The sequence below is a fragment of the Chlorocebus sabaeus genome, chromosome 3 (assembly GCF_047675955.1).
Source record: "Chlorocebus sabaeus isolate Y175 chromosome 3, mChlSab1.0.hap1, whole genome shotgun sequence".
In the NCBI taxonomy this organism is placed as follows: Eukaryota; Metazoa; Chordata; class Mammalia; order Primates; family Cercopithecidae; genus Chlorocebus; species Chlorocebus sabaeus.
Window position 1 is genome coordinate 28,143,213 of NC_132906.1, and position 21,070 is coordinate 28,164,282.

The 21,070-nt window shown below is 40.4% G+C and overlaps 1 protein-coding gene across 2 annotated transcripts; it reads right to left on the bottom strand.

The window, feature by feature from the left end:
- Positions 1–249: 249 nt before the first annotated feature.
- SPRYD7 (SPRY domain containing 7) lies at positions 250–20,992 on the bottom strand. Of its 2 annotated transcripts, XM_007960425.3 has the most exons (5): positions 20,673–20,974; positions 15,631–15,747; positions 12,182–12,348; positions 6,070–6,172; positions 250–2,747 (listed from the first exon to the last, which is right to left on the bottom strand). In XM_007960425.3, the coding sequence occupies exons 1-5, from the start codon at positions 20,776–20,778 to the stop codon at positions 2,650–2,652; spliced, it is 591 nt and encodes a 196-aa protein (XP_007958616.2). In that variant the 5' UTR covers positions 20,779–20,974; the 3' UTR covers positions 250–2,649. The 2 variants fall into 2 exon arrangements, with proteins under 2 accessions (XP_007958616.2, XP_007958619.2); XM_007960428.3 differs by lacking the exon at positions 15,631–15,747 and having other exon boundaries at positions 20,673–20,992.
- Positions 20,993–21,070: the final 78 nt, after the last annotated feature.

Below are 21,070 nucleotides of genomic sequence, written 5' to 3' on the forward strand. Positions count from 1 at the left end.
AGAGATCAAGACCGTTCTGGCCAGCATGGTGAAACCCTGTCTCTACTAAAAGTATGAAAATTAGCTGGGTGTGGTGGCGGGAGCCTGTAGTCCCAGCTACTCAGGAGGCTGAGGCAGGAGAATTGCTTGAACCCGGGAGGCAGAGGTTGCAGTGAGCTGAGATCGCGCCACTACACTCCAGCCTGGTGACAGAGCGAGACTCTGTCTCAAAATAAAATAAAATTTAAAAAAAATAAAAAAAGAGGTAGATAACATCATAACAATAGCAAACAGTAGTCACTTTAATTTGCTTTCCCAAATAAGCACATTCTTTACAAATTAAAATTATGATAGAAAGCCAGACAAAATGCATAAGTAATACATACATAGCTAAATTTCATATACCTTCAGAGGAAAAATTTGGGGTTTATGTAAATAAATATCACTCCAGTATATCTATCTTTTCAAAGCATATTTTCACATTTTTGTCTGCCAAATAAACAATAAAAAAGGATTTTGCAGGATTCTTTGAGCCTATGGGTCAAAAATAGCCCATCATAAGTCCTTAGAAAATTTACAGTAGGCAAATAATTCTCCACTGAACAGCAGTTCTCAACTTTAGTGTGTATCAGATTCACCTGAAGGGACTGTTCAAACACAGATTCCTGGGTGCTATCCCCCAGTTTCTGATTTGGTGGGTCTGGGGTGGAGTCTGAGAGTGTCCATTTTTAACAAGCTCCAGTGATGCTGATGTTATCGGTCTGAGTCACATCATGAAAACCACTTTCTGGCCAGGCGCGGTGGCTCATGCCTATAATCCCAGCACTTCGGGAGGCCGAGGCAGGTGGATCATGAGGTCAGGAGTTCGAGACCAGCCTGGCCAACATGGTGAAACCCCAACTCTACTAAAAATACAAAAATCACACGGGTGTGGTGGCGGGCACCTGTAGTCCCAGCTACTCGGGAGGCTGAGGCAAGAGAATCACTTGAACCTGGGAGGCGAAGGTTGCAGTGAGCTGAGATCTCGCCACTGCACTCTAGCCTGGGTGACAAGGCAAGACTCCGTCTCAAAAAAAAAAAAAAGAAAAAAAAAAAAAAGAAAACCACTTTCCCTGATGCTTTACCATCCAGGAAACTACACTTATTAAGTGCCTATGATTTTTATTTTTTTATTTTTTTGAGACACAGTCTCGCTCTGTCACCCAGGCTGGAATGCAGTGGGGCAATCTTGGCTCACTGCAAACTCTACCTCCCGGGTTCATGCCATTCTCCTGCCTCAGTCTCCTGAGTAGCTAGGACTACAGGCGCCTGCCACACCTGACTAATTTTTAAAAATATTTTTAGTAGAGACAAGCCAGGATGGTCTCGATTTCCTGAACTTGTGATCCGCCCACTTTGGCCTCCCAAAGTGCTGGGATTACAGGCGTGAGCCACCGCACTTGGTGCAAGTGCCTATGATTATTAAGGTGTTATACATGTATTACCTTATTTAATCATAGAATCTTATGTCAGTATGATTGCTCCTTTTATAAATGGGAATCTGAGACTTGGGAGAGGAGAAAATGGGATGAGCAGCAAAACTACAATTTGGATCTCTTTCTAACACCCATGTTTTCCTGAACAATGTACTGTTTCTAGTTGATAAAGGAGGGAAATGTATGCATCCTTGCCATGCTCATTTGAAAACAGACAACATATCTAAAGATGTATAGAGTAATTGGTTCAGGTCCCAGGGCGTTAACAGTTAAAGGACAGTGATTCTAGGAACCCGGCAAAGACTCAGGGTCGTGAAGAGGAGTCACTTATCTCGGAAATGAAATAATCACAGGTGATGTGAATTTAGTGTATAACTAACAAAATAGGAAGAATATGTTTAATATAGTATGGCATATTCCTTAATTACAATTATTTTATTATTTCTTACAGAAAACATACAAATAAAAGTCCTTAAAAGAATAATCTCATTTAAATATAAAGCATCATACTATTCTAGATGTCTGCCAGTGTATACTACATTACTAATCAACCACTACTTACTCTGAAATTGAGGTAACAGAGCCTGAGGCAACAAAATGCTCTGACAATTACTGAAACGTTTATCTCCTTTCACAAAGCAAATCAAAAGCAATGACATTACACAACAAAATAAGCAATTTAAGTTTTAAGAAAAGTGGTACATGATACAGTAAATAGATGAAATTGCCAGTAACATAAATTTCTCTCACTTTGTTATATTGTATATAAAAAAGGACACTAAGCGGCAAAATTATCCAACTGCAGACCTAAAATACTTAACGAGGTCTAAACTTCCGAGTGACAAAAACACCCGCCCAACTCTGTATCTCTATCAAAACAAATATATTATGTAAGAAAGAGTCCCCTTTAAATATATATATATGTATATATAGCCATGTTATACTGTTAAACCCACAGTTCTATTTATTTAAATAAGAATTAAATAAACTGCCCAAATGCTTATTTTCATTTCACAAAACATAAAGTATTTCAAATCACAACTTCAGGGTGGTATACTGAATACACTGGTTCCTTAGACAGCATCAATAAGCATATTTTTAAGAATATATTTTCATCTATAGGCCAGGTAAAGTTTTATTAAATGATAAACATTTTTTAACAGTGCAGAAATACAAGTTTCAAAAACAAATACATTCAGAAGATCTGCTGTTCAAATAATATTTTTTCAAAACCAGGTGGAGGCGTATGATAAAATTCACTGAACTGGCAATCCAAAATTGCACTGTCATCAACTAAAGGATACAAAAAGAAAGAAAATAAATTAGAAACAGACACTTTAATTTGAATTAATACATAATTATAAAATAAAATAAACTGTCTCCATAATACTACAATATTAATAGGTAAGAAGAATAAATATATCTGCTGTCCCTGATACAAAACATAAGCCTATGGGTAAAAACAGCCACAAAAAAAATCAAAATCTGTCAAAAACATTGGAAGGATATATATAAAAATATTCTCTCAAGAGGATGTGAATATGAGTAATTTTTTTCTTATTTGCTTATCTGTATTTTCTCAATTGTATACAATTAAGATACATATTTTTTTTAAATGTTTAACTTTGGAAAAGTATAGATTCACAGGAAGTTGCAAAAATGTTAAGAGTCCAGTGCACCCTTTGTCCAGTTTGCCCCAGTGGTAACATCTTAGACATAACTACAGCTCAACATCCAAACCAGGAAACTGACACTGGCGCACTACTGTGAACTAGACTGCAGGCCTTACTCAGCTTCGAAATGTTTTTACCAGCATTTACTCAAGAGAAATGAATGTGTATATCCAAAGACATATTTTCAAATGTTCACGATAGCTTTATTTGTAATAGCCCCACACTGGAAACAAGCCTAATGTCCATCAACTGGTGAAGGATAAAGAAATTGTGATATATCCACACAGTGCTACACTTCTCAGCAATAAAAACTGATGAATTATTGATATATGCTACAGCATAAATGAATCTTCAAATAATTGTGCTGAGTGAAAGAAGCCAGACCAAAAGAAAAGACCATATGATTTTGTTAATATAATACTCCAGAAAATGCAGGCTAATCTGTAGTGACAGAAAGCAGATCAGTGGTTGTTGGGTTGGGGCTGGGGTAGGGAGAGGTGAGTAGGATATAAAAGGCAGAAGGAAACCTTTGGGGTGGTGAGTATGTTCATTAACTTGAACCTGGTGATGATAAAACAAAACATGACCGTCAAGCAAAGCAAGTAAATAATTAGCACTGCCATCCAACAGTGATTACTCCCCGGGGAGACGAATGTAGCTGTGGTGCGGGCTGCATCTGGGCCAAGAAAATGTTCTATTTCTTGATCTAAGTCGTAATAATGTGGGTGTTCACTTGATAGCTATTTGTTTTTTTTTTTTTTTGAGACGAAGTCTCGCTCTGTTGCCCAGGCTGGAGTGCAGTGGCCGGATCTCAGCTCACTGCAAGCTCCGCCTCCCGGGTTTACGCCATTCTCCTGCCTCAGCCTCCCGAGTAGCTGGGACTACAGGCACCCGCCACCTTGCCCAGCTAGTTTTTTGTATTTTTTTAGTAGAGACGGGGTTTCTTCGTGTTAGCCAGGATGGTCTCCATCTCCTGACCTCGTGATCCGCCCGTCTCGGCCTCCCAAAGTGCTGGGATTACAGGCTTGAGCCACCGCGCCTGGCCGATAGCTATTTGTTAAATTGCACATATAAGTTTAATGCACATTACTACATACTTTATATTTCAGCATAAATGCAGAAAAAAATGTAAATACTGGATTTGACATTCATGAAGTCACTAGTGATTTTAACAAGGGTGGTTTCAATGAGTGGTGTAATGGCAGCCGGATGGGGTTGTAGAACAAACGAACAATAACAATAAAGGTGTCAAATGTTCTACCCCCTGAGCTAGTCAAGTAATCTATACAAGAAACCCCCTGTGACACCAGTTTACCTGTGTAACAAACCCTCACAGGTACCCCCTAACCTAAATGTTAAAAAAAAAAAAAAAGAAACAAAAACAATAAAGATGGCGGATGTAGGTTATTCCAGAAGAAATGTGGCCATCCGGGGAAGGGGAAACACAGGACTAGTGAGGGATGCATGCCCAAAGAAGGGCGTTTGGGATGGCACTCAATGTTTATAAGCAGTGAAAAGGGAGGCCCATGACATGAGGTATCAATGAAATAACTGTCAAAGTGACATTCCAGAGTTGGGGAGTTTGGAACCCAGACTACAGATAAGAGTGTCTGCAACATGCAGAGCACCACTTCTGAGATGAGATGGAAAGAAGGCAGGACTGGACTTGAAGAGAGAGGGAAGCTGGAGTTCACTTGTGATCGTCTGTTTTTTGTAAAGTAGAAGGCAAGGCATTTTCAAAGGATGAATAGAGAATGCAAGAAGCACAGAATGCACAGACATGCACAAAGAATTGCTTTTCCCTCAGAAAAGTGTTAACGTTTAGGGAATTTTGTAAAGGTTATTAATGCGCAGTCTACATAAAATTCCCATCTCTAATTCCAAAATATTATTTATAATTATGTTTCCTGGTCATGCAATCATTCCCAATAACTTGCAGAAAAAATTTTCTAAATTCAGTAAAGCTTTTTGAAACTTTCTAAAACATAAAACTACATGTTGAAAAAGGTAGTATGGTTACTGCATATTTAAGTATAATCATTGTAGTTTAGCAAGTTTTTTTTTAATACATAGGGAACAGAAACTATCCTTAATCTTGCAAAGTGGGATTGTAATATCCTACTGACTACATTCCATATAAAAAGGTCCTTATGGCCGGGCGTGGTGACTCACGCACGCCTGTAATCCCAGCACTTTGGGAGGCCAAGGCGCAGATCATCTGAGGTCAGGAGTTCAAGACCAGCCTGGTTAACATGGTGAAACCCCATTTCTACTAAAAATACAAAAAGTAGCCAGGCGTCGTGGCAGGCACCTGTAATCCCAGCTACTCGGGAGGCTGAGGCAGGAGAATCTCTTGAACCCAGGAAGTGGAGGTTGCAGTGAGCCGAGATCGTGCCACTGTACTCTGGGCTGGGTGAAGAGCAAGACTCCATCTCAAACAATAAATAAATACATAAAATAAAAAGGTCCTTATTAACAGTGTGTCCAGATTTCTAGATGATAGCTATAAAAGTAACATACATGCTGATATGGTTTGGCTGTGTCCCCAATCTCATCTTGAATTATAGTTCCCATATTCCCCACGTGTTGTGGAGGGACCCAGTGGGAGGTAATTGAATCATGGGGGTGGTTACACTCATGCTGTTCTTGTAATAGTGAGTGAGTTCTCTCAAGATCTGATGGTTTTATAAGGGGCTTTCCCCCACTTCGCTCAATCTTCTTCCCACTGCTATGTGAAGAAGGATGTGTTTGCTTCCCCTTCTGCCATGATTGTAAGTTTCCTGAGGCCTCCCCAGCTCTGCGGAACTGTGAGTCAATTAAACCTCTTTCCTTTATAAATTACCCAGTCTTGGGTATGTGTTTATAGCAGTATGAAAATGGACTGATACACATGCCAAACAAAAGTTTATATCTAATAATACACTAGAAATATTTTAGCTTACCATAAACAACTGGATACACTGTCCCTCGTATACCTGATGCTGGACAATGCATGTTTTTTCCATTCAAGTATACATTTAACTCGACATGGTCATATGTAATACCCTAGGAAGGAAAAAACAGAAATGTTCCATAAAAGCTGAGCTGTCAGAAAGCATTGACTGGGAAGTATGGAAACACAAAAAGCTAAGCATAGATTGAAAACGATTTTCATTAAGGGTTGACAATTTGGTAGAATTCTACTTGAACAGAGCTAAAAAAATTAGTAGTGATTATGAGGGGGGATAAAGTCAGGTAACATCCCAAGAGTCCACATTCGAGGTAAAACATTAAGGTAAAACTGAACTAGGATTCAGTTTAAATCCTAGAATTTTATTTGTATAATCTGGATTTTATATTTTGAATGCTAAGATAATATAAGTACTACATACCATGAATGGATAAAACTTTCACACACATACAGAAAACACTGCTCTCTCTCTACAGAATTTGATCTTAAGAAGGAAAAACAAAGGTTTTTTTCACTGTCAGGACTTACTACCTGTCACAGTTTTCAAATTGTGAAGAAACGTCTCTATACAACTTATTTCCAGAAAGAAATAACACATTTCTACATCTCCTTACCCTGGTTTCAAATTTGTCAAGTGTATTATCAAGGAAAAGCTGGTGTTTACAACTGAATAAAATTGGTAATAGTTTCAAGTTAAAAAATAGAAAAATAACAGCTCAAATGATTTAAAAAACAATGTAATAAAAATTAATCAGTACACTATTGATGGAAAAAAATCACAGTTAGTGATATTAATAATTATTGTTAAAATGCTAGAAAAGATTTAGCCCATATTATATACCAATAGTGCTACTATTCTAGGCAGTTCATATTTACTCATTTAATCCCCACAACAAGACAGTATTATTATCCCCATTTTACAGATGAGGTAGCTAAAGCACAGAATAAGTAATTTACTTAAGGTTGCACAGCTAGGAAGTGGAAAAGCTGTGATTTAAATCCATGCAGTATGATTTCAGAATACTTGCTCTTAATCACAATACCTCTCTCTAAATCACCATGCCTCTCTTTAAACACTTGTTCTTAATCACCATATCTCTCTTTAAAACTTTATATAATAGCTACTGATAACAAAAAGAGATCTTTCCCTTGAAAGACAGCAGAGATCTTTCAATAGAGAAGTCATCATAGACCAACAAGCAAACCACTTCAAGGATTTCAGGATTTCTGACTGTAGAAAAATTCTACCAAGTTAAAAGCTTTTTAGAGGTAAAAAAGATTTTATAGATCATCTTAGTCTTAATTGTCTCTCTTTAAAAGCAAGACAGCAAAAGCCCAGAGAAGCAAATGTGGTAAGTGCTATGTAAGATTCTCAATTCTTAGCAAAGCCAGGGTTAACTTAAACAATTATTAATAATTAAGGAATATTGAGAAAGATAAATAGTACACAGATTGCCTTTGTTTCACTTTAGTTTGTGTCTTTAGATATAGTAATAAAGCTAACTGATGGCTGGGATTCACTTTTCTAATGAAAAAGTCTGTTTTCATTTTAAAAAACAAAAAATTACATAAAAAAAGGAAGTATGTTACTCTCATTATGGGACTACCAGAAATCTAGCAGTTCACATCAGTGAGGCTGTAATCCAGGCACCTTCATCCCCCAGTGGCCGATTGCAAACAAACAAGTTTTGTTTTTGTTTTTGAGAGAGTCTCATTCTGTCACTGGGCTGGAGTGCAATGGCATGATGTCGGCTCACCGCAACCTCCGCTTCCCAGGTTCAGGAGATTTTCCTGCCTCAGCCTCCTGAGTAGCTGGGATTACCGGCGCCCGCCACCATGCCTGGCTAATTTTTGTATTTTTAGTAGAGATGGCGTTTCACCATGTTGGCCAGGCTGGTCTTGAACTCCTGACCTCAAATGATCTGCCCGCCTTGGCCTCCCAAAGTGTGGAGATTACAGGTGTGAGCCACCGCACCCAGCCTCAAATAAGCAAGTATTAAACCCAAGCCTGCAGCAGCAAGATCCCAGTACCAAAGAAGAGAGGAAGGATGTGAGAAGTCCCATCCCCAGTATAGTTTAGTTCAAGTATTTTCTTTCCTTTTTTTTTTTTTTTTTTTTTTTTTTTTTTGAGACTAGGTCTCACTCTGTCGCCCAGGCTGGAATGCAGTGGCGTGATCTTGGCTCAGTGTGATACGCCCGCCTCAGCCTCCCAAAGTGCTGGGATTACAGGCATGTGCCACTGTGATGGGCCAGTTCAAGTATTTTCTAACCTAATCTATTCTATGATGAAGAAACTGGGTTTGACTCTGCCAAAATAATAGCAAAATATACTGTATGTTCTATGTCTTCATTAATAATTATGTGCAGGTTACTGAACAGATTCTGAAATTAGACTGCTTCAGGTACGATCTTGGTTTTTGTTTTTGTTTTTGAGACAAGGTCTTGCTCTGTGGCCCACGCTAGGTGGAGTGCAGCGGCAGGATCATGGCTCACTGCCGCCTTTATCTCCTGGGCTGAAGCGTTTCTCTCAGCTCAGCCTTCCAAGTAGTTGGAACTACAGCGGCACGCCACTATGCCCAGCTAATTTTCTTTTTAAATTTTATTTATTTATTTATTTATTTATTTATTTATTTATTTATTTATAGAGATGGGGTCTCACTATGTTTCCCAGGCTGGTCTCAAATTCCTGAGCTCAAGGGATCCTTCTGCCTTGGCCTCTCAAAGTGCTAGGATTACAGGCATAAGCCATAGTACCTCGCCGAGCTATATAGTCTCATAATTAACTCACATAAGAAGTTACTTAACTTCTCTTAATCTGTAAAATGGGGATAATACTACCACTACTGTATGGGCACGGTGGCTCACGCCTGTAATCTCAGCACTCTGGGAGGCCGAGGTGGGTAGATCACCTGAGGTCAGGAGTTCCAGACCAGCCTGACCAACATGGCAAAACCCTGTCTCTACTAAAAACACAAAAAAATTAGCCAGGAGTGGTGGCAGGCACCTGTAATCACAGCTACTTGAGACTGAGGCAGGAGAATCGCTTGAACCCGGGAGCGGAAGCTTGCAGTGAGCTGAGATTGCACCATTGCACGTCAGCCTGGGCAACAAGAGCAAAACTCCATCTCAAAAAAAAAAAAAATAAATAATAATAATAATACCTATTTCAAAAGGCCATTATGAGCATTAAACAATTTAATCCTTGCCAGGCACTTAGAACAGTGCCCATAATAAATACTTAGGTCTGGGCATGGTGGCTCATGCCTGTAATCCCAGCACTTCGGGAGGCCAAGGTGGGCGGATCACGAGGTCAGGAGTTCAAGACCAGCCTGTCCAATATGGTGAAACCCCATCTCTACTAAAAAATACAAAAATTAGCCAGGCGTGGTGGCACGCACCTGTAGTCCCAGCTACTCGAGAGGCTGAGACAGGAGCATTGCTTGAATCCAGGAGGCAGAGGCTGCAGTGAGCCGAGATGGCGCCACTGCAATCCAGCCTGGGCAACAGAGTGAGACTCCATCTCAATAAATAAATAAATAAATAAATAAATAAATAAATAAAAGCTTAGAAGTGTTCGTTATTGTTATTATTAGAGTGTTTATAAGACTTCTCTAAAATTAAACTGATAAGTGCATGTTAAAATGAAATTTGAACTTTTCAGAATTATATGTATAAGGAGAAAGTAGGCCGGGCACGGTGGCTCACACTTGTAATCCCAGCACTTTGGGGGGCCAAGGCACGCAGATCATGAGGTCAGGAGTTGGAGACCATCCTGGCAAACATGGTGAAACCCCGTCTCTAGTAAAAAATACAAAAAATTAGCCAGGTGTGGTGGTGGGTGGCTGTAGTCCCAGCTACTCAGGAGGCTGAGGCAGGAGAATGGTATGAACCTGGGAGGTGGAGCTTGCAGTGAGCTGAGATCATGCGACTGCACTCCAGCCTGGGCGACAGAGCAAGACTCCGTCTCAAAAAAAAAAAAAAAAGAAAAAGGAGAAAGTAAGCATAAACTGTGTCATGTGTCTCTTTCTAGTTCTGTAGCAGGCTATGCTGTACTGGGTGATAATCATATGAATATAATCATATAATCATTTGGTTAGATGTTCAGAGCTTATTTTTCTTGATTTCTCCTCAGAGAATGGTACATGACTTTAATTCTAAACACATGAGAATGCTTTTCCTCTGTTATAATCCATTCTACTTATTCCATGCCACCGTTAACAATTTGGTAAAATTTGTTCTCCAGTGTTTGAACTAGGAAGATAAAGTTAAAATGGCAGGGTGATGTTTTTCTTTTCTTGGCTCTGCACGTATTTCATAGTTTTAGTTCTCCTTTTATGAGAACAAGCATGAAAACTTGAAGTCTAATTTAACGACACTGACAGACTAAAAGTGGCATTCTTCAGTCTAACACATTATGCTATCAGACATTACAATGAATGAAATGAGATAGGAAGGCAGGTAGAAGTTTCAGTTCATCAACAAAGAAAAACATTTGTTACTGATTATCCTTTCTTATGTTTGAATTTCATCTTTTAGGGTAAACAGGTTGACAGCATCAACTTGACTTCAAGATTCTCTTTCAAGAAATCACCATTTGAATAAGGATGTTCCATATTATGGGCATCTGGCAATGATCTACAAATACAGAACCAGCTATTCAAAAAGAATGGGGAAAAGCAGATTTTTTGAATGGCTTATGCCTTTCATCTCCTTTTTTCTTTAGTAAATTCCGGAAAAAAACTTCCAACAATTAAAAACTTACTGTTGTTCATATTTTTTAAATTGCAAAAAAGAGAAGAAAGATCAGGCCATAATTAAAAATCTTAATTTCCACACCTTTCTTCATTCCTTCTAAAATACTGTACTTTTTAATAATTAATTAACCTGGATTTCTCTTATCTGTATCATCTTATTAGAAACTTTCTCTCATGATTCACGGATTCCTCTCAACTTGATATCAGAATTGAGAACCCAAGGTTCGGTGTACAATGGCACATCGGCTCAAGGAGACTCTAGGACTCTGTTCTCAATCAGTAGCCTGATCTCAGTGGATAGGGAGGGGTTTTGGATATGCAGTGTGGGAGGAAGTATCTGGAAAAGACAGAAAGAAATCTTTGGATTACATTTTCAATGTGCTAGCTTTGTAAAGAGTTAAATATAGCCAGTTAGGAGTAAAAACAGAAAAGTCTTAATAACATGTAACTTTTACTATCCTCTGCTTTCTAAAAAAGAAAAACTTTTCTACAATCAAGCTTTAGGATTTTGAGTTCTGTTCTCTGAAGAGTTTAATTAGGTTAAGTTTAATGAAGATGAACATTTCTGATAAAATGCTGTAATTCTCTAACAGAATTTCATAACAAATTAAGAAATAAATGTGTGGCTAGGTGCAGTGGCTCTGGCCTGTAATCCTAGCACTTTGGGAGGCGGAGGCCGGTGGATCACTTGAGGTCAGGAGTTCGAGACCAGCCTGGCCAACATGGCGAAACCCCATCTCTACTAAAAATACAGAAAAATCAGCCGGGCATGGTGGTGTGTGCCTGTAATCCCAGCTACTCAGAAGGCTGAGGCAGGAGAATAGCTTGAATTTGGGAGGTGGAGGTTGCAGTGAGCCAAAATCATAACACTGCGCTACAGCCTAGGTGACAGAGCCAGACTCTAAGAAAAACAAAACAAAACAAAACAAAACACAAAATCCAAGAAATAAATGTGAACATTTTCCCTAAGAGATATCCAGCCTCAAAAATATCTAGCATTTTCTAATATAAGCTTCAGCAAACCAAACTTAGAATTGTGGGCCAAGGTTTCTCTAATGTGAGAGAAACAGGAATGTGTGTGGTCAGCAGCCAGCCTGTCATTAATTCTCCAGAGTAGAAATAAGGGTTCACACTGATTTTCCTGGCCAGTGGCAGCTCTAAAAAGGAGCGGGCACTTGAGTAGGGCACAACATCTATACCAAGTGCTCTCCTGGAAAATGCACCATCTCATTAGATCCAATTCCATTGCTTTGGAATTCAAACCACAAACTCCCAGGCAAAGCTGTAGATACTAAAAGCAGTTCAAGTTTTGTCATTTACAGTGGAAAGCAACTCCACGAAGGAACTCACCACCACATCTCCTTCCTGTGGAAGACTGTTTGCTGGCAGCCTATTTTTCTCTTCATTGTTGTGGTAAAGGGCTCCATCATTTCTCATCACCAGACTGTGCACATCTCGGCCAAGAGGAATCTGATTCAAGTTAACCTTCTGAGTTGCAACACCAATACCCCAGATTCCTAAAAATATAATAGTTTAAATGCCCTCAAAATCTGAAGACTACAACCATAAACAGAGTTATTTTAAAAGGGAGTATAAACTTTTTAAAGGAAGTACTGTATTATCACTAAATTGTTTTCTATTACTCTTTAAAAAAAATCTTCTTTTAAAAGTAGTTTGCACCAGCCTGGGCAACATGCCCAAACCCTGTCTCTATAAAAAATACAAAAATTAGCTGGACATGTGAGCATGTGCCTGTAACCCCAGCTACTTAGGAGGCTGAGTTGGGAGGATTGTTTGAGCCAGGGAAGTTGAGGTTGCAGTGATCCATGACCATTCCACTGCACTCCAGCCTGAGCAACAGAGCCAGACCCTGTCTCAATAAATAAAATAAATAAAATAAAATAAAATAAAATAAAATAAAAGTAGTTTGCAAACCATACTATGTTCTCCACAGATGTAATGCAGCCTAGGAGATTCAAAGAGAGTGGGCCCTGGAATTGTGCAAATGAAGATTAAATCTTGACTCTGCTACGTTATCTTGTGCAAATTACCTAACCTCTCTTTGTTCCCTTATCTGTGAACTGAGGATTCTAACAGTACTCACCTCACAAGGTTATGAAAACATACAACAAGATCATTCAAGTAAAGCACTTGGAACAGTGTAAGTACTCCAAAACATGAGTAAGTAAAGCACACAATAAGTATTCAGAAAATGCTAGCTGTCATCATCATCATTATTATTCTCTCACAAAGATATTTTAAAAGCTACACATTGAATTTAAATGGCCTGGAATTCAATTTCAAGCTCTCCCTCTGAAAAGTGGGAATATACTGTCTTCAGTTTTTACATCTATAATGAGTGACAAACAATATATGCCATAAACAATATCATGGAGAGGAGAAATTAACAATAAGGTGTAAAATCATTTTCTTACCCCGTATTTGAAGCCATCACACCCAGCTAATTTTTCTTTTCTTTGTAGAGATGGGGTTGTGCTATGTTGCCCAGGCTGGTCTCAAACTCCTGGCCTTGAGCAATCCTCCTGCCTTAGCCTCTCAAAGCGCTGGAATTACAGGTGTAAGCCACCATGCCCCACTGAAAATCATTATTTAAAACTAATTTAGAGCTAGGCACGGTGGCTTGAGCCTGTAGTCTCAGCTACTGGGGAGGCTGAGGCAGGAGTACTGCTTGAGCCTAGAAGCTCAAGGCTGCACTGAGCTATAATCATGCCACTGCACTCCAGCGTGGGTGACAGAGCAAGACTCCATCTATAAATAAATAAATAAGTAAAACTAATTTAGAAAATAAGCCCTAGGGGGAAATTTCATATCATTCAAGGCTAGTCAAGTAATAGTAAGATTCATTTACTCCACTCTCATTTTCCTATTATCTACCCATATTACTGATGCAGTATTTCACTAGAAGTTTATTTACAATAAAGTTTTTTTTTTTTTTTTTTTTTTTGAGACAGTCTTGTACTGTCACCCAGGCTGGAGTGCAGTGGCATGATCTTGGCTCACTGTAACCTCCGCCTCCTGGGTTCAAGCGATTCTCCTGCCTCAGCCTCCCAAGTAGCTGGGATTACAGGCGTCCACCACCACGCCCGGCTAATTTTTTGTACTTTTAGTAGAAACGGGGTTTCACTATGTTGGCCAGACTGGTCTCAAATGCCTGACTTTGCAATCCATCCCCTCAGCCTCCCAAAGTGCTGGATTACAGGTGTGAGCCACCATGCCCAGCCACTTTTTTTTTTTTTTTTAAGATGGAGTCTCACTCTGTTGCCCAGGCTGCAGTACAGTGGCGCAGTCTCAGCTCACTGCAGCCTCCACCTTCCGGGTTCAGGTAATTCTCCTGCCTCAGCCTCCCGAGTAACTGGGACTACGGGTGCCTACCACCATGCCTGGATGATTTTTGTATCTTTAGTAGAGATGGGGTTTCACCATGTTGGCCAGGCTGGTCTTGAACTCCTGGCCTCAGGTGATTCGCCCACCTTGGCATCCCAAAGTTGTTGGGATTACAGGCATGAGCCACCATGCCCGACCACTTTACAATAAAGCTTTTATTTAAAAAGTTTTCCCATATACAATACAGACACAGTTAACTAACCTATTACAATCACATAGAATTGCTTTACAGTTCAAGAAACTCCATAAATTTTAAAAAGAGAAATATAGACTGTAGACTTCTATCTGAATTCTGAATTTGATGACTGCTTCAAAACACTGAATCAGGGTATCTTAATAACTGAGTTAAGAGAAAAACTCTGGCTCACGCCTGTAATCCCAACACTTTGGGAGGCCGAGGAGGGCAGATCATGAGATCGGGAGTTTGAGATCAGCCTGACCAACATGGTGAAACCCCCGTCTCTACTAAGAATATAAAAATTAGCCGGGCGTGGTGGCGCATCCCTGTAATCCCAGCTACTCAAGAGGCTGAGGCAGGAGAATCGCCTGAACCCGGGAGATGGAGGTTGCAGTGAGCCGAGATTGCGCTACTGCACTCCAGCCTGGGCGACAGAGCAAGACTCTGTCTCAAAAAAGAAAAAGAAAAAAAAAAGAAAAACTCAGAATCAACAGATTGACTTTAATCCTAAGATAAATAGCAACAGTATATGCTGCTTATATGTTTGACCTTATATGCTTGACCAAACAAGAGGGTTCATCTGGATCCCATTGAAAATACTAGTGCCTTATATTTATACAGCATGTCTTGTCTTAAAACACTTTCATACAAAGAGTTCCCGTGAGGCAGAAAGGGCAGCATCTGTAATACCCATTTTATAGATAAGAAAACTGAACCTGGCCGGGCACAGTGGCTCAAGCCTGTAATCCCAGCACTTTGGGAGGCCAAGACGGGCGGATCACGAGGTCAGGAGATCGAGACCATCCTGGCTAACACGGTGAAATCCCGCCTCTACTAAAAATACAAAAAAAAAAAAAAAAAACTAGCCAGGTGAGGTGGCGGGCGCCTGTAGTCCCAGCTACTCCGGAGGCTAAGGCAGGACAATGGTGTAAACCCGGGAGGCGGAGCTTGCAGTGAGCTGAGATCCGGCCACTGTACTCCAGCCTGGGCGGCAGAGCGAGACTCCGTCTCAAAAAAAAAAAAAAAAAGAAAACTGTACCTAATTTAACTAAATTAACTAATTTACCCAGGATCACACAATAAGAAGTGGAAGACCCAGATCTTCTAAGAGTTTGGTGCTTTTATATTACCTTCTGAATCTTTTCTATATGTTACAATTTACTCTTAATATTTAGAACAATTAGGACTTTTAATAGTAAAGTACCATTATACCAACCTGTGGACTGGACTTTGAATTCAAAATAGCTTTTGTTTTGATGTAAAGGTGCGCTGGCTAAACAACCTCCTGTTCCACATATTCGTCTTCCATTCTTTACAATAACAACATCTGTTCCTAAATAAAAAATGCAGACACTATGTAAAGTTTTGTATTTTCCTTTTTTTTTTTTTTTTGAGACGGAGTCTTGCTCTTTCGCCCAGGCTGGAGTACAGTGGCATGATCTTGGCTCACTACAACCTCCTCCTCCTCCTGGGTTCAAGTGATTCTCCTGCCTCAGCCTCCCGAGTAGCTGGGACTACAGGCATGCGCCACTATGCCCCACTAAATTTTTATATTTTTAGTAGAGATGGGGGTTTCAACATATTGGTCAGGCTGGTCTTGAATTCCTGACCTCGTGATCCGCCCACCTCGGCCTCCCAAGGTTCTGGGATTACAGGCGTGAACCACCGCGCCCGGCCAAGTTTTGTATTTTCAATCCAACAATCAGGATTAATTTGTTCAGTTCTAACTCAGTCCACAAAAAATAGGGACACTGTAAGTACTTTGAAATATAGCTGAATTATTTAAAATATTTAATTCACTATTTTTTCCTAACAGAACATTTATAAGTAATATTCATTTGTATGTATAAATTTTAATCAAGCATGCTGGGTACAGTGGTTCACACCTGTAATCCCAGCACTTTGGGAGGCCGAGGTGGGCAGACTGCTTGAGTGCAGGAAGTCGAGACCAGCCTGGGCAACCTTGCAAAACCCCATAACTACAAAAAATACAAAAATTAGCTGGTGTGGTGGCATGAGCCTGTAGTCCCAGCTACTTGGGAGGCTGAGGTGGAAGGATCACTTGAGCCTGGGAGGGAGAGGTTGCAGTGACCTGAGATTGTACCACTGCACTCTAGCCTGGGCGAGAGAAGTAAGTTTTAATTAAGCAGTTTCAAGTAAACTGTAATAACTCTGAATTATATTGAACGTTTAAAACACTTTTAAGGTAGAAAGAGACTAACTCCTTTAATATTTAGCCAGGATAGCAATTGATGATTTCATAATTTCTTAATTTAAACCAAAACATAAACACAAGAGACTTTAGTAAATTGGTAGTTTTCAATTCTATTCAAATGAATTAAAACAATTTACTAAAAGCCACCTGAATGCCTACTAAATACAAGCTACTATACTTGTGCATTAGTCATGTAAGAACTGAAGAGTACAGGGAATATGCAAAAGAACCCACATCTATGTTGAAGTACCTGACAGTGAAAAACTGCTAACTTTAAGATCTTAAAATGTTTATTAAGATAGCTACTTCAATCACATTGCAAATATGTAAACAAGGTTTTAACATTCTTACACGCAGTTTATTCTCGTGGAAAATTTTTATTTTAGATGAAACAACATCTATAGATGAGAGTAAGAAAGAGAGACACTGTCTCCTGATGTGTTCCTAGTACCAATTTGATTTAGGAAAACATGTATATCAGAGAATACACATAATTCTAACATGTAAGAAATAGCCCATACACCAATGCATATAACTCCCAATACTTGTGGCCACTACTACCACTTTGCTGGCAATAACTGTACCAGCCAAGCAGATCTGAATATTAGAACTGTATGGGACTCTTCCAGAAGGGGTTAAAAAAATTAGGTCATAGTAACAAAAGGCTGAATTCACAGGTAAACAAAATTATTTGGGACAAATACATAAGAGAAATGCAAAATTTTCAGATTCTAACACAATTCTAAACTGGTTAAGACATGCTCTCCCTTAAGGTAAAACTGAGATCCTATTGTATGATTACTAAAAATTCATTAGCATCCTTTTTTTTTTCTAATTTAAAAAGTTAACTCCCAAATTCTGGGAAAGCACCTTTGTAAATAATTTGCATCTTTCTACTCCATATACCTGCAGTAGTTTCAACTGGAGAGCATCTTCCTTGATGGCAAAGACCATGCAGTGTTTGGCATTGAGCAGCTGCTCATCAAATAAATGATAAAGGATGAATGAATATGCTGTGCTAAGCACTTTGTAGTGGACATGCAGCATCTGTTCTCCTTTTCCTGACAGACTTCCCTCTGGAGATCAAAACAGTTCCAAGAAAGCTGACTATCTCTGCTTCAGGTGTACAACATTTGACCTAGGTTAAGGCAATCAGTGCCCTGCACATTTCTTGGCCACAGTAACTAAGAACTGCTACATGACCTAATCAACTACAATTAGAATCTCAGGACTTTTGCCAGCACAATGGGATAAAACACTCTTGGCCAGGCACGGTGGCTAACAATCCCAGCTGTTTGGGAGGCTGACGCAGGCAGATTACTTGAGGTCAGGAGTTCAAGACCAGCCTGGCCAACATGGTGAAACCCCCATCTCTACTAAATATACAAAAATTACCAAGGCGTGGTGGTGGGCGCCTGTAGTCCCAGTTACTCAGGAGGCTGAGACAGGAGAATTACTTGAACCCAGGAGGCGGAGGTTACAGTGAGCTGAGATCAGGCCCCTGCACTCCAGCCTGGGTGACAGAGTGAGATTCCCTCTCAAAAAAATAAAAAAGAATATTTAGGGTGTTTGTGAATCATTAGGGAATCATTTTAAGCTTATCCCATTTCTCTTAAGTACACAAATGTCCTGTATTTGAATCTGTAGTTTTAATGATTGGTACTGCTTAGACAGTCAAGGCAAATTTGAGTACAGCCAGAATGCCGCATAAACATTCCACATAGGATGTTTTAAGCCACAGAGGATGTTTTAAGAAACATAAATTTCCAAATGACTGGTATCCCTTTCAAAGTAGCTCCCTTGGAAGTCATTTGTTTCTAAAATGTCAACTCACAATTAAAAGCCAAAGATATGGCATCAATGATAATACTCACAAAAACTATGCCATAGAAAATTCCAAAAGAGGAATTCCAAAGTGGTTTTAAGTAATACAACATCACCAAAATGACAACCCTGAGAGATAATCACTTGAAGTATACAATTTTATTTTAAAAAATCATATTTCTTAGGTTATTTAATATAATAATGTTTCACACAACCAAATCCATGTGTTTCTAGTTTCAAGTCAAGATCAATCCATGCTCTTCTAACTCAACAACCCTTTTATTTCATTTTATTCAGGTTCTCAAATCAGGCTCCTCTGTGATTGAATAATTTAAGTTTACAGAAAGGCTAAGAAAAAGCTTCCTGGCCAGGTGCGGTGGCTCATGCCTGTAATCCCATCACTTTGGGAGGCTGAGGCAGGCAAATCACGAGGTCAGGAGTTCGAGACCAGCCTGACCAACATGGTGAAACCCCGCCTCTAGTAAAAATACAAAAATTAGCGGGGCGTGGTGGTGGGCATCTGTAATCCCAGTTACTCAAGAGGCTGAGGCAGGAGAATCGCTTGAACCCGGGAGGCGGAGGTTGCAGTGAGCCGAGATTGTGCCACTGTACTCCAGCCTGGGCAACAACAGTGAAACTCCGTCTCAAAAAAAAAAAAAAAAAAAAGAAAAGAAAAAAAGAAAAAACTTCCATGCAGTTAGAAAATTTGGAGATGACATTACTCTATTTCATCCAATTAGTAGCTGACAGTTGCTGGACAGCTTTGGAGAAATAAAACATAGTGGAATGAGTATATCTGACCAGCTCTTCCTAGAGGAAACAGACGCCAGAGAAAAGGAATGCTTCAAAGAGCAGACTGCAGTAATTCAAGAGTCTAACAGTAAAGATAAGAAGTGCTGCAGCTGATCATGAGTTCCAGGAACTATGTACGGTTGTCCTTCACTATATTCTAAGCACTTATAACAATGCCTGCCACCTGATAGTTGCTTAATAAATATTACTTCAGTAAATGAGTAACTGAAATGGAAATATTTTCTGGGGAAAACTATAGGATTTGAACTCCATCGACTATAAATGATGATGGATAAAAAATAATTTAAAGATTACTTATGTATTAAGGATATGTGCTACATTTGGGAGATCTAAGAATTAAAAGTAAATACACACGTACAAGGTGATTACATAATTATCACATTTAGTATGTGTTATACAAAAATGTAGTGGGCAGAGTGTTTCCAGAATTATTAGGAATCTGGGCCAGAGAGAGTTTTATCATAAATATTAAGAAGTGCCTTTTTATTTCAAGGCACTGTCCTTTAAACAATCAGAAATGTGTGAAAAATCAGAAGTGCAGAAGTATAGTTAGAATAAAATAATCCACAAAACACATTACTCTAACTGAAATAATTATATTGGGAAATCTCTCCTTCTAGAACCACATTCCAGAAGCATGAAACTACCTGGGAAAAGTCTAAGAACAGAAATAAGGTAGTGAAAGAGGCTATGACAGGAGAGGAAGAATGTTAGATAAATTATATGGATTGGAATTAAAAGGATAAAGCAGATGCAAAGGAGCAAAGTGCTATTTTATTTTGCAACAGCTTGACCTGTAGGGAAGAGACCCATCAGATGAAATTACAGTACCTCTAACAATGACTAAGGAGTCGGGCAATGGGAGGTTTTAGTTGAAATGGCAAGTTCTGACCTGAGGTGTGACTTCAGACTTCTGCAGTCTGCCTTGTTTTGACTTTAAGTGATAGGAAAATTACTTCCAATAATACAGGCTTCAACCAACCTATAAATGATGGGGCTCAAGAGACTCGACCGACAGTCAGGGCAGGAGGAGGAGCAAAACCGGACCTAGAAGCATTCTGAAAATGTGTAGGTTTTGACTGGGGCGCGCCAGGAGGGCACTCTCCGCCCCTTCGCCTGGGGACGTGTAACATCTCCGGAGGAAGCCCTCGGAGTTCCTGTGAAAATGGGAGGTCCACACGCCCACTCGCGATGACAGACACAGAGAGGGCTGCGCAGCCTTGAACACAGAACCGGGCCCAGTTGGAGTCCGCCGGCGTCTGGAAAGATCTGGGAGACGAAATGGTGTCGGGGCAGCGTTGCCTGCGCGGCGGGGCAGCGTGGGGACCCTCTGACCCTGCAGGTCCCCCTGCCCGCCGCGCCCGGCCCCCGTGAGCCGTTGGGTCTGGGGAAGGGAGGGCCCTTACCCATGTGCTGCGTATCCAGCTGCACGGCCGGCATCTCCTTCAGAGGGATGTGGCCAGTCCCGCCGTCTCTGCAGCACCGCAGGCAGCACAACACCGAGGTGGCCATCGCGCAGGGACCACCGACTCCGTCGCTGTCCCTAGACAGAGGCCACACCGCCCCCCGCCGCTCCGCTCTGTCTCCTGCCCCCGCCCAAGCGCTGGACTTGTCTGTGTGGAGCTCGGAGGCCGGTACAGCGACACCCTAGGCCGGGAGGGCGCAATGCAGGCTGAGGTTAGGCCGGCCTGCGAGTAAGACGCGGAGAATCAAAGGGGCCGGGGAGGGACCCGACAGAGCGAGCGGCGGGGCGGGGCCGGGGAGACGGGTGGGGCTAGTGGCGCGCGGAGGCGAGGCAGGGGGC